The sequence below is a fragment of the Rana temporaria genome, chromosome 9 (genome assembly GCF_905171775.1).
Source record: "Rana temporaria chromosome 9, aRanTem1.1, whole genome shotgun sequence".
Lineage (NCBI taxonomy): Eukaryota > Metazoa > Chordata > Amphibia > Anura > Ranidae > Rana > Rana temporaria.
The window spans coordinates 33,767,730-33,785,149 of NC_053497.1; the positions used below are offsets into that span (position 1 = coordinate 33,767,730).

The 17,420-nt window shown below is 42.1% G+C and overlaps 1 protein-coding gene across 8 annotated transcripts in view; it reads right to left on the reverse strand.

Moving 5' to 3' along the window:
* Nucleotides 1-7,527: 7,527 nt before the first annotated feature.
* SIPA1L3 (signal induced proliferation associated 1 like 3) overlaps nt 7,528-17,420 on the reverse strand; it is a 296,576-nt gene continuing 286,683 nt past the window's right edge. For 5 of the 8 annotated variants that reach the window (XM_040323131.1, XM_040323135.1, XM_040323127.1 and 2 more), the window contains 2 exons: nt 17,302-17,383; nt 7,528-8,955 (listed from right to left, as the gene is read on the reverse strand). In XM_040323131.1, the coding sequence (XP_040179065.1) occupies nt 8,806-8,955; nt 17,302-17,383 (232 nt within the window). In that variant the 3' untranslated portion in view covers nt 7,528-8,805. Of the gene's footprint in view, nt 8,956-12,919; nt 12,981-17,301; nt 17,384-17,420 lie in introns of those variants that run through there. The other 3 variants (XM_040323130.1, XM_040323132.1, XM_040323134.1) reach the window with 3 other exon arrangements.

The window sequence follows — 17,420 nt, forward strand, 5'->3', positions numbered from 1 at the left end:
TCTCTTTCAGCAAAGTTTCTTCAGTGCCCCTTCTGAGATTTTCTTCAATTTGATAGCGATGTCCGGACTTTTAATACCTGGTCCTTGATGGGCGATGTCCTGACTTTTAAAACCTGGTCCTTAACCACTTCCAGACCTTAGGTGTTTTTCAGATTTGGTGTTTGCAAGACTAAAACCGTTTTTTCTGCTAGAACATTACTTAAAACCCCCAAACATTATATATATTTTTTTTCTAACACCCTAGAGAATAAAATAGTGGTCATTGCAATACTTTTTGTCACACCGTATTTGCGCAGCGGTCTTACAAGCGCACTTTTTTTGGAAAAAATTCACTTTTTTGAATTAAAAAATAAGACAACAATAAATTTGGCCCAATTTTTTTATATATTGTGAAAGATAATGTTACGCCGAGTAAAATGATACCATGTCACGCTTAAAAATTGCGCCCGCTCGTGGCATGGCGTCAAACTTTTAACCTTAAAAATCTCGATAGGCGATGTTTAAAAAATTCTAGAGGTTGCATTTTTTGAGCTACAGAGTAGCTCTAGGGCTAGAATTATTGCTCTCGCTCTAATGATCGCGGCGATACCTCACTTGTGTGATTTGAACACCGTTTTCATATGCGGCCGCTACTCGTGTATGCGTTCGCTTCTGCGCGCGAGCTCGTCGGGACGGGGCGCTTTAAAAAAAAATTTTTTTTGTTTTCTTATTTATTTTATTACTTTTTACACTGAAAAAAAATAAAAAATAAAATTGATCACTTTTATTCATATTATAAGGAATGTAAACATCCCTTGTAATAGAAAAAAGCACGACAGGTCCTCTTAAATATGAGATCTGGGGTCAAAAAGACCTCAGATCTCATATTTGGGCTTAAATGCAAAAAAAAAAAAAAATTGTCTCTTTAAGAGGCTGGGCGGGACTGAGGTTTTGACGTCACTTCCGCCCAGCAGAGCTATGGGGACGGGCGAAGGAGATTTTTCCTTCAGTCTCGTCCCCGCTCAGCTGCCGAACGGTCCCGATCGCCTCCGCCGCTACCGACGGCTCCGGTAATCGGCGGAGAGCGGCGGGAGCCCTCTCCCGCCACCGATAACGGCGATTTTGCGGCGAATCCGCCGCGGAGACCGCCGTTATCGTTTACCAGACCGCGCACACTAAAGATTGATACCTCGGTTGTGGCAGCAGCTGCTGCCGTTACCGAGATATCAATCTTTAAAAATTGGACGTACATCGTCGTGCGCAGGTCTGGAAGTGGTTAATAGGCGATGCCCGTCTTTTAAAGCCTGGTCCTTAATAGGCGATGTCCCGACTTTTAAAGCCTGGTCCATGAAAAAGCCTCACCTGTCCAGTGAGGGTAACCCATATTGGATATCTAAGGAACTATTTGGGCTCATTCACACAAGTGGTGCTCTCTTAATAGTGGTCTGCTTTTGGATCGTGCTTCTTAGATCATTTGCCATGTGATGAGAAGGCATTGCATCACCTCCCGCTTTAACCCCTCAAGGCCCGCCCTAGTGTTCCACAACAGAGGTGGCATTCAGTAGACACTACACCCACCAAAGCATCAGCTCGGCCACTACAGCTAAAGAGATAGCAGTTGGAGACAGCAAAAGCGCAGCTCAACCACAGGGTTTGATGCCCCCCACCGCTACTGCTAAGGAACACCTAGGGTCACCAAAAAAGTTACAATCTCACCATACAATCTGTGAGCAATCTACTTTAGATTTACCAAAATTATGTAATATAAGGACCAACCTAATTTATCCAATTAGGCAGGCCCCTGAACTACATTGTTGTTGGTAGATCTAAAGGAGATGGTAATGTTTGTAGTGAGCTTTACTTGAAAGGGGCGCGCAGGGCAGTGAAATTATTGAGAAGCAGCTGGTATAAAATCCACTCACCCAACCAATAATATATTGTGCATTAAATCCACTTACACAACCGTTCCACTCATTATTATATATTGTGTATTAAATCCACTTACCCAACAATATATTGTGTATTAAATCCACTTTCCCCAACCGTTTTATCCAATAATATATTCTGTATTAAATCCACTTTCCCAACCATTCCATATATAGTGTATTAAATCCACTTACCCAACAATATATTGTGCATTAAATCCATTTACTCAACCGTTCCACACATTATTATATATTGTGTATTAAATCCACTTACCCAACCGTTCCACCCAACAATATAGTGTGCATTAAATAAATTTACCCAACCGTTCTACCCAATATTATATATATTGTGTATTAAACCTACTTAACGCAACCGTTCCACCCAACAATATATTGTGTATTAAATCCACTTACCCAACCGTTCCACCCAACAATATATTGTGAATTAAATAAATTTACCCAATAATATATATATTGTGTATTAAACCTACTTAACGCAACCGTTCCACCCAACAATATATTGTGTATTAAATCCACTTACACAATATATTATTGGGTGGTACGGTTGGGTATTAAATCCACTTTTCCAAACGTTCCATACAATAATATATTGTGTATCGCTTATCAAGGACCAAGCTTTAAAAGTTGGGACTTACCCAACCGTTCCACCCAACAATATATTATATCCACTAACACAACCATTCTGCCCATTATTATAGTGTGTATTAAATCACCTAACCCAATCATATATTGTGTAATAAAGCCACTAACCTGGCAAGAGTTTAGTACCCTTGCATTGGAAATCCTCGGGAGTCCCCACCGTGAGAGAGTTGCTCCTTAGGGTACAGGAAATCAAATAAGCAGAAGAGTGGCAATATCAATTTGACGGTAAAAAAAAAGAGACTTTGGCGCTGTAAATTACCGTATTTATCGGCGTATAACACGCACCCTAACTTTAGGAGGGAAGTTTAAGGAAAAAACTTTCCACAGCCCCCTGCGTATAACATGCATGCACAGCTTATCCTCTATTTTTAGGGTAAAAAAGTGAGTGTTATACGCCAATAAATACAGTACTTTTACCACATCTGACAAATACAAACAGCTAATGCTAATCCTCCATTTTACCATAGATTTCATGATACTTTACTGGGGACTAATTGCAATGTTTTCAGTGTTCTATATGCTGTTCTCCTCCCACCCTAGGTGGTGAGGTATTTTCTATGTTTTGCATTCTTTTTCTTCTTTAGTTCTTGTTTCATTTCACCTCATTCTTTTTCTTTTCTTCCTGACCAGGCTCCCTAGTTCTTGGTCTTCTTTGCACACAGTAGGCTCAGGCATTAGACCCTTATTTGGGCCTTCATTAGCATTGTTTTACCTTATTTTTTTTCGACATTTTTCATTTTTGTAATAAGCCCTCTGCACTAATTTGTTATAAATGTTGCTGTACTAAGTTTTTAGGTTTTATAGGCTGGGAGGATGTGATCTTGCCCTTAGTAAATTAGGTAAAGCTTCACTTTGCAAAGAAAAAAACGTATTTACATGCAAGGAGAAAAAAAAATAATGTATGCTTGTACATGATTGGATGATAGAAATCAGCAGAGCTTCCCCTCGGATCTAGAACAAGTGCACAGTATACAATTCCCTTTAGTAAACCACATTGTGTATTATTGTCCACTTACCCAACCATTACGTCTAGGGTTGTCCCGATACGGATACTAGTATCGGGACCGATACAGAGCATTTGCGCGAGTACTTGTACTCGCGCAAATGCTCCTGATGCTTCACCAATATTTTTTTTTTTCGGAGAGCGGGCGGAGAGAGCTGCTGCTGCTGTCTGGTCCCCAAAGAGAAAGCCAAGCCCTCCCCCCCTGCCTAGTCACCCATCTAGGATTGGGTGGGTGATCTGTCTATCAAAGTGCCCGGACAGGAGGGGGCTATATATGACGAGGCGCGGCGGGGAACACAAAGCTATTCAAATGAAAGCTATAATGCTGTAATGTTCCCCGCGCTGATCAACTCGGCGGCATCGGCGGGCGGGGGGGGGGGGGCTTGGCTTTCTATTTGGGGACAAGGCTGCATTTGGGGACACATGGACACATTTAAAAAAAAGTATCGGTAATTGGTATCGACGAGTACATGAAAAAAAGTATCGGTACTTGTACTCGGTCCTAAAAAAAGTGGTATCGGGACAACCCTAATTACACCCAACAAATATGTGGCATATTATATCCACTAACCCAACCATTTCACCCAATGATATATTGGGGTTTATTTACTAAAGCTGCAGAGTGCAAATTCTAGGGCAGCTGTGCATGGTAGTCAAGCAGCTTCTAACTTCAGCTTGTTCAATTAAAAAAAAAAAAAAAAACCTGGAAGCCAATTGGTTTCTATGCACAGCTTCACCAGATTTTGCACTTTCCAGTTTTAGAAAATCAACTCCCTTATGAATGATATCCACTAACTCAGTGGCTCTCAATCCTGTCCTCAAGTACCCCCCAACAGGCCATGTTTGTAGGTTTTCCTTTATCTTGCACAGGTGCTTTAAATCAGAGTCAATGGCTTGGTATTTTGGAAAGCTATTTTATGTAAAAGAAATTCGTAAAACATGGCCCGTTGGGGACTGAGGTTGAGAACCACTGCACTAACCCAACCATTCCACCCAATAATATATTGTGTATTAAATTCACTTATGCCGCGTACACACGGTCAGAATTTTCGATGGATTAAGTCCGATGGGAGCTTTTCTTCAGATATTCCAACCGTGTGTATGCTCCATCGGACTTTTTCCTTCTGAATTTCTGACAGACTTCGATAGAGAGCAGGTTTTTCAATTTTTCCGGTAAAAAATCCGTTCATCTGTATGGAATTCCAATGGGAAAAAAACACACATGCTCAGGATCAATTAGACTCATGCGTAGAAGCATTGAACTTCTTTTTTCTTGGCTCGTCCTAGTGTTGTATGTCACCGCGTTCTTGACGGTCCAGATTTGGTGTGACCGTGTGTATGCAAGCCAAGCTTTCCGTCGGTAAAACCATCCTATTTTTTTCCAACGGGAAATCCGTTTGTGTGTACGCGGCATAACACATTAGTTACACCCAATAATAAATTGCATCCAGAAAGTATTCACAGCGCTTCACTTTTTTTCCACATTTTGTTATGTTACTTACTGTTGTATTCCAAAATGGAATAGGGTTTATTGTTTTTATTTATCTTTATTCTACAAACAATACCCCATAATGACAATGTGAAAGAAGTTTGTTTGAAATCTTTGTAAAATTATAAAAAAAAAAAAAAACACATGTACATAAGTATTCACAGCCTTTGCCATGACTCAAAACTGAGCTCATGTGTATCCTGTTTCCCCTGATCATCCTTGAGATGTTTCTACAACTTGATTGGAGTCCACCTGTGGTAAATTCAGTTGATTTGGAAAGGCACACACCTGTCGATAGAAGGTCCCACAGTTACCAGTGCATGTCAGAGCACAAACCAAGCTATAAAGTCCAAGGACAGGATTGTATCAAGCCACGGTACAGAAAACATTCTGCAGCATTGAAGGTCCCACAGACCACAGAGGCCTCCATCATCCGTAAATGGAAGAAGTTTGGAACCACCAGGACTCTTCCTAGATCAACTGAGCGAACGGGGGAGAATGGACTTAGTCAAGGAGGTGATCAAGAATCCGATGGTCACTCCAGAAGAACATCCATCTCTGCAGCACTCCACCAATCAGGCCTGCATGGTAGAGTTGCCAGACAGAAGCCACTCCTCAGTAAAAGGCACGTGACAGCCAGCCTGGAGTTTGCCAAAAGGCACCTGAAGGACTCTCAGACCATGAGAAACAAAATACTCTGGTCTGATGAAACAAAGATTGAACTCTTTGGCCTGAATGGCAAGTGTCATGTCTGGAGGAAACCAGGCACCGCTCATCACCTGGCCAATGCCATCCCTACAGTGAAGCATGGTGGTGGCAGTATCATGCTGTGGGGATGTTATCCAGCAGCAGGAACTGGGAGACTAGTCAGGTTTGAGGGAAAGATGAATGCATCCTTTATGAAGACCTGCTCTAGAGTGCTCTGGACTTCAGACTGGGGTGAAGGTTCATCTTCAAACAGGACAATGACCCTAAGCACTCAGCCAATATAACAAAGGTGTGACTACGGGCCAACTCTGTGAATGTCCTTGAAGTGGCCCAGCCAGATCCCAGACTTGAACCTGATTGAGCTGAAGAGATCTGAAAATAGCCGTGCACCAACGCTCCCCATCCAACCTGATGGAGCGTGAGAGGTCCTGCAAAGAAGAATGGGAGAAAATGCCCAAAAATAGGTGTGCCAAGCTTGTAGCATCATACTCAAAAAGACTTGAGACTGTAATTGGTGCCAAAGGTTCTTCAACAAAGTATTGAGCAAAAGCTGTGAATACTTATGTACATGTGCTTTATTTTTCTATTATTAATACAGTTTGCAAATAAACTTCTTTTACGTTGTCATTATGTGGTATAGTTTATTGAATTTTGAGGACAATAATGAATTTAATCCATTTTGGAATAAGGCTGTAACAAACAATAATGTGTAAAAAGTGCAGTGCTGCGACTACTTTCTGGCTGCACTGTATATTATTTATTAAATCCATTAACACAATCTTCCCACCCAATAATTCCACCCATTTTTTTATTGTGTATTAATTTAACAAATACAATCTTCCCATCCAATATTTTGGGGGTTATTTACTAAAGTCAAATCCACTTTGCACTACAAGTGCAAAGTGCACGTTAAATTGCACTTAAAAGTGCAGTCGCTGTAGATCCGAGGGGGACATGCAACGAAAATAAAAAAACAGCATCTTAGCTTGCCCATGATTGGATGATAAAAATCAGAAGAGCTTTTACTCATTTCAGATCTACCCCTCAGATTTACAGCGACTGCACTTCCAATGCAATTTCAAGTACACTTTTCACTTGTAGTGCAAAGTGGACTTGCCTTTCGTAAATAACACCCATTGTGTATTAAAGTGGAGGTTCAACCGGAAATGAAAATTTTTAACATTAGATTGATGCTCATTTTGTCAAGGGGGAATCGGCTAGTTTTTTTTTAAAACGAAGCAGTACTTACCGTTTTAGAGAGCGATCTTCTCCGCCGCTTCCGGGTATGGGCTGCGGGACTGGGCGTTCCTATTTGATAGAAGCCTGTCGGAAGACTGTCAATCGCGTCATGATTTTTCTAAAGTAGCCGAACGTCGGTGCGCAGGCGCCGTATAGAGCCGCACCGACGTTCGGCTTCTTTCGGCTACTCGTGACGCGATAGATGCGACCGTGGGAAGCCTTTCGGAAGACTGTCAATCAAATAGGAACGCCCAGTCCCGAAGACCATACCCGGAAGCGGAGGAGAAGATCGCTCTCTAAAACGGTAAGTACTGCTTCGTTTTTAAAAAAAAATAGCCGATTCCCCTAGACAAAATGAGCATCAATCTAATGTTAAAAAAAAAAATTCGGATGAACTCCCGCTTTAAATCCACTTACCCTACCATTCCATATATTTTATTTTGTATTAAACGAACAAAAACAATCTTTCCACCCAATAATATATTGTGACACAACCAAAAGAAAACACAGGAGACACCAGAGAAAGTGTAGAACCATTTATACAAATATAACAGTATACAGTATCGGTTTCTGGCAGCCCTCATTTAGAAAATAAGTTAAGTTCTTTAACAAGCTCCAAGCCATCATGCATCTTGCACAGCAGTAACGGCGTACGGCCTGGTGCGAGCTGAGGTCCAGTAACAAACGTCGTCCATCTTCTCCAGATGCGCAGACGGAAAGACTCAAAAATGGCTACTTCACGCTTTGTTTTTGTTTGTTTTTTCAAAATGGCTGATTCGGTCAGTTTAGATTTAAAAATGGCTGCTTCTGCCTGTCAAACAGTTCCGGTGAGACCTGATTGGAGGACAATGGCTGGTGAAGAAGGAATTATATGTTTTTAAGCCTGAATGTGGATGAGCACTCACAGCTGAGGGAACCCGGAAGAGGAAAATGTTTCCTTTTCAGTCAACATTTTTGTATTGTTTTTATATATTAAAAAAAATACTTTAATGCTTGCCTTATTCTCACCAACAGATAAGCCAACGGTAAATGCAAATTCCAAAATTCAAGTATAAATAATATCTTTACTTTGACGATACACAGAAATGTACAATGCTGAGAAGGAATTTCAATGTAAACTTGCAGTTTGTAATTTGCACAAATTTTAAGATATTTCTAGCAAATCGACAAAGATGCAGGTAAGGTCAGTTCTTCCCCCATTAACAAAACAGATGGAATACTATATACATGTCATATTAACAAAATATACATGGAAATCTCTCGCACCCAGTTAGACTGAGGTCATAATAAAATAAATTTGTATGAAACGTAACTGTTCATTCAGACACCTTTTTACCCCTTGCGTATAATCATTTTCCTATACAGCATTAAATATATATATTCATATATAACATTATTTTCCAGGAGGTTTGCATTGCCCTTGCCGGGAGTCTATTTTGCATAATTCCTGATGCAAGGTGTTTTTTTATTTTTTGTGTGAAGACAATGAGGCAAAAATACAATTTTTTTTCTTATATAATCGCCCCTGTCAGGGTTTTAATTTGTACAAATCTACAAAGCAAGGAAAAAAAATGTTTTTTTTTTCTGTACATAAAGAAATGTGTTGTTGATACAAAGTGACAAGTGTGAAATCTTGCATCCATGATAAAAAAATGAAGCCCCACAATGCACTGCAGGACATGTCAAGGGAAAGGCCGCCCCCCGATGTATCTGGAGAATGCAATGCCCAATATGTACCATTGTGTCAGCACTCTGGCCCCCGTGGCAGGTTCAGTCACCTCAATAAAAGGAGAAGGGAGCTAATGATCCTTTTTCTCCACCGTGCCAGTAATTATTTTGGCAAATTTCTTTAGCTGCTCACTGGCTGAGTGTGATTCTATCTGAAGCCGCTGGTTATTCTGTCGGAGATTGGCCACCTCCATCTGCAGAGCCTCTTTGTCCAGCTTCTCCTACAGACATACACGTGAAGGAGGATGGAGAGAATGAGAGATGAAATATAACATTCACATTAAAGCTAAAGCGGTCACAAAGTGCTTCATGTAAACAGAGCTCGTCCACTTTTACCACAGTGCTGGAATACAGCCGATATTAACTGCAGTGTATAGTCTTTTCAATATTTTATTTCCTTCATTTATATTATTCTCCAGAGCAAACTGTCCAGCAGGTGTAACTACGATGAGACCTGGGGCAAACTATAATGCTGCCAGAGGTGTAACCACCCTATAGCACTTTTACTGCTACAGGGAGGCAGTTCTGTGCAGGATCACGTATATATACACGGGATTCTGCACATCGACCTGCAGGGGGCGCCTGTGTATGCCCCCGACGGGTCACTTCTGTTATGATAATTCACAGCAAAAGCCGATTTGGGGGTGCCGGGCACTCCATGTCCTCCGGCACCTGCCGGTAAACCAAATAGATAGGGGGTTTTGCCTATGTCAACAAGGCAGATTGTCATAATAGTTGCATACAGTTATAGAGGAACAGAGGGGGAGCCCTTCAATATTTGTTCTCATACAACATTTCTGCAACACGATGATTTTAAATTTCACACAAAATTCTCCTTCTAGGTTGTACATGACCTCATAAAAGGCCTCTGATCAGTTCATGGTATTCAAGATCCTGGGCTGGCCATGTCATGTCGGTGATACTGAAACAAAGTCTAATAATGACTCCTGAATGATCAATGGGGTTGGTACATAAACTACAGGAAGTTGGGGCTGTAAATCAGTTTCAGGATTAGGTGTTCCCAGAAAATAAGGATACAGGCTACCGCTAACCATGGAATTCTATGTGGCGGATGGGTGACCTGATGTACACAAGCTCTCAATGTAAGCCCTGCATGTACTTTCTACAATACGTCTGACTGAAGGTTCATCCAACACTACACCTACTCGCAGCCACATTTCAAAACGTATCCATCAAGCCCTGTAAAGAGATTGCTATACTGACCTGTTCTGCAGCCGGTACCCATGCTGAGCTGTCAGCGGTGGCTTCTCTGTGCAAGCGGGTGCAGAGGAGGAAGCCGACAACGGAAGCCCCATAGTAAGTCTGAGGGGGACGTCACTTCCCAGGCATTTTACAGCCATTGTCAGCTTTCTGTCTGTACACAGCAGCCGCCGCTGGAGACTGGACTGGATCGGCTGCAGAAAAGGTAAGTATAGCGATTTTTTCTTTACGGGGGTACATAAATTAGGTTTAGAACGTGGCTGTAAGTAGGTTTAGCGTTAGATTAGGTTTTGGCTGAACTTCTACGTTAAAGGATAACCGCAGTGTACTTTCAATAACTACAGTTTTTAAGGTATTCGTCCCCTTTTACACGGGCCCTTCTATTGGACAGACTCTGCTTGCTCAGCACAGCAGAGACGGACCCAGTCCTGCTCTCCTCTATGGGGAGAGCGAGTGAAAACAGACCATCTGCCTGTCCGTTTTCATCCCATCATATCTGATCCGATACGCCAGACGGATGGAAAATAGGACCACCATCCGTCTAGTTTTTGCAGATCGGATAGCAGCGGATGTCAGCAGACATGTCATCGCTGTCATCCGCCGCTCCATAGGGGTGAATAGAGGGTCCAATCAGGTCAGCTTGAAAAACTGACAGGCTGAACTGATCGGACAGCCCATGTGAAAGGGGCCTTAGTGTCTTATGAAACATAAGAAACATGTTTACTTAAAATTAACATTGTTACTTGCTGTTCTACATTTTGATTAAGGTATATTGCATACAGATCTGTAACTACTTCCCCTAGTGTTCATTTGTATATGAGGGACTAGGACTAGTTACCCAGGGATAGGTTCATTCAAAGGTATATAGTGAAGCAATTCTACTTCTGCATATTACATAAAGTTACTTAGTAGATGAGGTTGAAAAAAGACTCAAGTCCAACCTATGTGTGTGATGTCAGTATTAAGTTATGCATGACTTATCAGGAAGCATATGGAATGATAAAATATGGCTGTATAAATGTTTATAGGCTATGCACACATAAGTTATATAACATATGAATGCTGACATTGTTAATGTAAAAGTATAACTAAGGACATTTTTGTATAATGATATTAAAATTATTATTAAAATAATAATTTTGCTGAGGCCAATAGAACACCGGTCAGGTTTTTATTGCTGTATGTTGTCCTGATCACCTATGCCACTGTGGCAGTCAGAGTAAATCCCCATTTGTGAGTTGCCACCAAAAGAGGAATAGAGGGGGAGTCTTTCAATCATTCTCGTAAGTGTGATTTCCTCCACATTGGAATACCGGAAGTGAAGGAAAATCACCATTGTAAGACACAGATGGCAAAAAAAAAAAAAAAAAAACCCCGAGTGTGGCTTTAACCCTCCCTTATGCTATTCAAAATGACAAAGTTTTGGCTTTTGAATATTTCAAAGCTCATCACAATCATATTTAAGTCCATGCACATGGCTGTGTTGTTATCCATATTCCCCCACTTACAGAACTAGAGGCAAACATACTAATCTTAGGGCCCCTTCACACGGTCGGAACGTTTAGGTCTGCCTGTCAGCGGACCTGAACGGCCGCTCCATGCAAGCCTATGGAGCGTCGGATGTCAGCGGAGACATGTCCGCTGACATCCGTCACGATCCTATAAAATCAGACGTATGGCGGTACGTCCCCATCTGTCCATGGCGGATCAGATTGGGTGAGATCTGATGAAAACGAACATGCTGTCCCTTTTTATCAGATCTCTCCATAGAAGACAGCGGTGCTGCACAAGCCCCTCCCCGCTCAGTGAGCAGAGAGGGACTTGTCACCCGCCGGCTCAGCTGAGATATCCCCCCGTTGAGTCGGCGGGAGCGGGCAGACTCCGTAGCGACGGAGTTCGCCTTGTGTGAAAGTAGCCTTAGTGCCAAAAGTCCAACGCCCTCACTGGCCTTGACGTCTTCTACCTGAATTCTTCTAGGTGCCAGTATGGGATGACATCATTCCCCAGCACGCACAGGAGTGCAGTCATCCCAGTACACAGGCAGTGTGCTGGAATGTACACTGTTCTGCATGTGCATGGCTCATTCTACAAGGGTTTGTGAACAGGAGTGTATTTTATTTCTGAATTGACATTGGGAGTTATTTACGAAAGGCAAATCCACTTTGCACGACAAGAGCAAACTACAAGTGCAAAGTGCACTTGAAATTGCACTGAAAGTACACTTGGCAGTGCAGTCGCTGTAAATCTGAGGGGTAGATCTGAAATGAGGGGAAGCTCTGCTGATTTTATCATCCAATCATGTGCAAGCTAAAATGCTTTTTTTTTTGCCTTGCATGTCCCCCTCGGATCTAGAGCGACTGCAATTCCAAGCGTACTTTGCACTTGTAGTACAAAGTGGATTTTCCTTTAGTAAATAACCCCCATTGTGTTCTACTTTATGACCCGTCCCCAATGCCTGTGTCTCTGATATTTGCTCTTTTGCAGAGATTCAGCTGCTGGCAGGACCTGCAGTAAAATGGCCGACCAGTGGAATCGCAGCTCGCAGTGGGAAGCACAGGTACCTGACACACCAGGAAATGTTGGATGCTAAAGACTCTGCTAGGGACTGTAGCTCAGAAAGAGATAGAAGATCCAAGGCCCAGGCGTTGGGACAGGGAAGGATTGGTGTTCTTCTGCACAGTTTTCTTTTCGCTCTCTTCATTTTTTCAACAGCGTCACTTTAAGGAATATTCAAAGCGCAATTCTCTCAACATAAGCAGGTTCAACAACTACCTGATTTGTTAATAAAATGTGCAGGACAATCGTGACTGCCAGGTCCTGTTACTAAGCAACTAATGGTGTGAAATGAGAGCTCTGCCTGTCACCGGGAGATTGCAGAACCTGCCTTGGCTTTTTTTGTGTATTAAGTGTTAATTAGGATTTAACTTGCACAGGCTTACGGAACTAGAAATCAGAAGAACGTACACAATAAAGCCAGGAGAGCCGTGTCCTGGGAGCCTTATATTTAAACAGGAGGAAATCGTTCCTATATAAACCAGACGACAGGGATGGGGATGAGGTCGGAGTTGTGGTAATGAAGGAAGAAAAAAGGGAAAAGAGAGATGAGTGACAAAGAGGGCACTGCCTTTTACTTAGAAGAATAACAGCCAAATGCAAACTCACAGAAATAAATAGAAAATCAAAGCGCTTATTTTCAGTCATGCCACCTTGTATGGAAGCCGCCCACCAGAAGAGCTGCTTGTGACCGCAAACCGCGTGTTGTCAGAGAGGAAACCAAGTCCAGGAAGTGAGGAGAGCCACTGCGGGACACAAGGCAGGAAGTGATGTCACACCTGGGGCTGGCTGGTTGCTACGGTAATGCGTTTCGGAACTCCTATTGGTTCCTTTCTCAAACCATAGACCAGCAGGAGTTGGCCAACAGGAGCTTCACAAGCAGCTTCTAGTGGACGGCTTTCATCCAAGGTAGCATGGCTGCAGATAAGCTCTTTGATTTTATATTTCTGTGAGTTTGGAATAGGCTTTTTAATCGTAATAAACCCATTGCTGCTGCACTTAGCTGGCGCCCCCTTGTACTACTCTTTTGTAATTTTAGGAGATGTGTTCCCGTCTCAGGTGGAGCTGCCTATTGATGTACATCACTCTACCTATGGGATTTTTATGAACTTCTAATAAACATTTTATGAACTTCCTATGCTACACAAACATATCTTCACATTTATCTGGGGGGGGTAGAGTCTTATTCATGTTGATGGTGCATTTGTTTGCGTCACAATTTCATTTGTTGTTTTTGCATACCCTAGGAGGTCAAAATCGTGCTGGAATCACACCAAAGAGGAATAGGAACCTTAAAAATTGCACTGTGCTTAGTTGCATTGATGTGAACTGGCACCATTGAAAACAATGTGATTTGTCATGCAATTCTGTTTGAAATCACATTAGTGTGAACGGAACCTTAATGGGGTTCTAAAACTTTGCGTTTTTTCACCTTAATGCATCCTATGCATTAAGGTGAAAAAACATCCGATGCTTACAGGCCCCCCCCCCAGCTTACTTACTAGAGCCCTCGAAAGTCCCGCTTTGTGAACGCGCTGGTTTCTCGGATCATTCATTAGATTATTGAAAGTGGCGCAGCCATTGGCTCCTGCTGCTGTCAATCAAATTAATGATGCGGCGCGCCAGGGGGCGGGGCAGTGTGATACAGTCAGCGGCTATGGCCATCGACTGTATCACGGGAGGGCGCCCGCAAGTTAACCCCCTTGGGAGAGCGCTTCCCAGTGGTGGGGTTAGCTTTTGCGGGGAGGAGACAGCTGCCTAGGGACCCCAGAAGACCAGGATCGGGGGCCACTCTGTGCAAAATGAGCTGCACAGTGGAGGCAAGTATAACATGTTTCTTATTTAAAAAAAGAAACCTTTACAACCCCTTTAAGGTTAATCCTAGATGTATTCTTCTGATCCTAGGTGTTCAGTAGAGATTTGAATGCATCTGTGGTACAGTATATGGTCCAGCCCGACCATGTCTGTAAATAGGGATCCCTGCAGAAATTGTTGCTCACCATCAGATTCTTCATGTGAACAATATTCTTTATTATGGAGGTCCAGGTCAACAAAGAGGGTGTCTATGTGGACTCCCAATACCTAGATATTGTGGCTTGAGCTGCAGGAAGGCAATGTTCAAGCATGTCATTTTTGTTAGGATTCGTGGATCCTGGGAGCATGGACAATAAAGTGGCGGTGCACCTGTTTTTTTTTTTAAAGTCAGCAGCTACAAAAACTGCAGCTGCTGACTTTTAAAAAATGGACACTTACCTGTCCAGCGCGCCCGCAATGTCAGAAGCCGAGGCTGAGGGGGGGGTGACGTAACGAGGTTGGATTCCCCGCGGGAGTCAGAACCCAGAAATGGGTGCAAATACCTGTCTCAGACAGGTATCTGCACCCCCCTCCCCCCTGAAAGGTGCCAAATGTGACACCGGAGGGGGGAGGGATCCAAAAAGCGGAGGTTCACTTTTTGTGTGAACCTCCGCTTTAATGTAGAGCTTTTGTCAGAAATCGAAGCCCTGCTCGATAACTTCAGGTTGGCGCCTTTTGCAGGTATAGCCATCTAAAACATTAAAAGTCGGTAGGTATAAACAGTGCAGCGCTAAACAAATTATATAGGTATGAAAAATAATAATGAATGGTGAATCATTATGTGAGAAAGAATAACACAATAATAAGAGAACTCAAAACAGTTCATATTCATATACTACACACTTCTGCCACCAAATACGATATAAGGAGGCTTACCGGAACATAAGGACCCTGTTCAGCTTATACCAAATGTGTCAAACAGGCAGCGGTGTCTCAACACCTAGATATAGACGGTTTACTGGAATCTTCTTCAATAAACCTTGTGATGTTAGGAAGATTTGTCAACAGCCAATGGAGTCGATATAATAGTGCAGGGATATGCAATTAGCGGACCTCCAGCTGTTGCAGAACTATAAGTCCCATGAGGCATAGCAAGACTGACAGCCACAAGCATGACACCCAGAGGCATGATGGAACTTGTAGTTTTGCAACAGCTGGAGGTCCGCTAATTGCATATCCCTGTAATAGTGTGTGTAGACATATAGGGCCTTTCAGAGTCAGAACTGGAAACTTCTCATCAGTACTCCATTAGGACATAGATCCAAGGAGGAAGGATAGAAGACTGGGTGTAGATAAGGGGATAAAAGGTGATGATTGGTCTCAGCTGTGCTTGGGCTTCACTCACAGTAGGGATAATGGCTTTAATTAGTACATAGCTACATTTTCATCAGGGAAGAGCTTTAGAAACAACAGGTCCAGTGATTGCTGTAACGATCTCTAGGCGTTGAGACATCGCTGCCTGTTTGACCCATTTTGTATAAGCTGAATAGGGTCCTTATGTTCCGATAAGCCTCCTTATATCATATTTGGTGGCAGAAGTTGTTTTTTTTTTTCTTGGGTGATTGATCATCACTCTATGGACTCATTTTTTTTTTTTTTATAAATATGAACTGTTTACGAGTTCTCTTATTATTGTTTTAATAATTTTTTCTCACATAATGAGTCACCATTCATTATTATTATTCATACCTATATGATTTATGTTTAGCGCTGCACTGTTTTTTCCCATCTCTTTTGCACAAGTTGTCCCTTGTAGTGCTGGCTGTTTTGTATTCATTTTTATTTTTACTATTTGAACACTAAGCGCGGCTTAATACTACACTAATTAACATTGCCTATACCAGGGGTCTCCAGACTTTCTAAACAAAGGGCCAGTTTACTGTCCTGAAGACTTTAGGGGGGGCATTGGAAGTAGAAATTGTCCTGGCGTCAGTGGTATTATGGTGGGGGTGTTAGGGTGAAATCAATATATGTTGTATCTGGATATCTGAAAGTCAAGAGAAATTTTTTTTTTTTTTTTAAAAGATGGGAGCAAAAGGTCCAGGTCTAGTGGACCTAGTCTAGTCTAGTGGAGAGCGTAGACTTTTGACCATCCCATTATTTGGGTAAATGAAAAGCAAGGAAGAGTTGGTTGCAGACATGGCAATGTTGTAAGAGGAAAAGAAGAAATGTCGCTCTCTAAGACTACCAGGAATTTGTGATGTTTTGAATAAAACCAGATCAGTGAGTGTATGGGCAATGCCAATACAGTAAAACCTTGGTTTGAGAGCATTTCGCAAGACAAGCAAAATGTTTTAATACATTTTGCCTTGATATACAAGCGATGTCTTCATATACAAGTAGCGTCATGTCACAACTGAGTATAAAAAAGTCGAGGAGCCTCTAAGTGTAGCAATATGGTTACATTTAATGAAGGTACAACATTTAGCAACTTATTGCTACACTTAGAGGCGCCTCTCTTCTCTTTTATACCCTGTAAAAAAATGCTTTGATATACAAGCGCTTTGGATTACAAGCATGTTTCTGGAACAAATTATGCTCGCAAACCAAGATTTTACTGTATAGGGCGAAATCTGGTAAACCTACACCATCTGCTTAGTTATGGTCAGAGGGTGAATCCTTATCCAAAGAGGTTTATCTACCCAAATACATTTTTATAACTGCAGATTTAAAGTGTTTACTGCTTTGGCTTTTTAAAGCTTTCTGACAATGACGTGGCAATACACGTGCAGTGGAAACGGTTTACCCTCTTTTATGGAGAAAATAACAGATTTGCAAATATGTTTAAAAAACATTGTTCTTTCATCAATACGGTGAACACAACCTCTCCTCTATGACCGGATCGCCGCCGCAGGCCTTGTCTGAACCAGTAGAACATTTACTGATGTGGTTTAGGACTACAGAGCATACAACTGAACAAAAGAAAGCTCTATCCTTACCTTCTGCAGGTCCGTGTGAAGTTGTTTCAGCATTACTTCCAGTTGCATAACCTTGCCAGGGAGGTCTGGAAGCAATTCATCCCTGGAGATACAAATATAGCATTATAAATAATAATTAT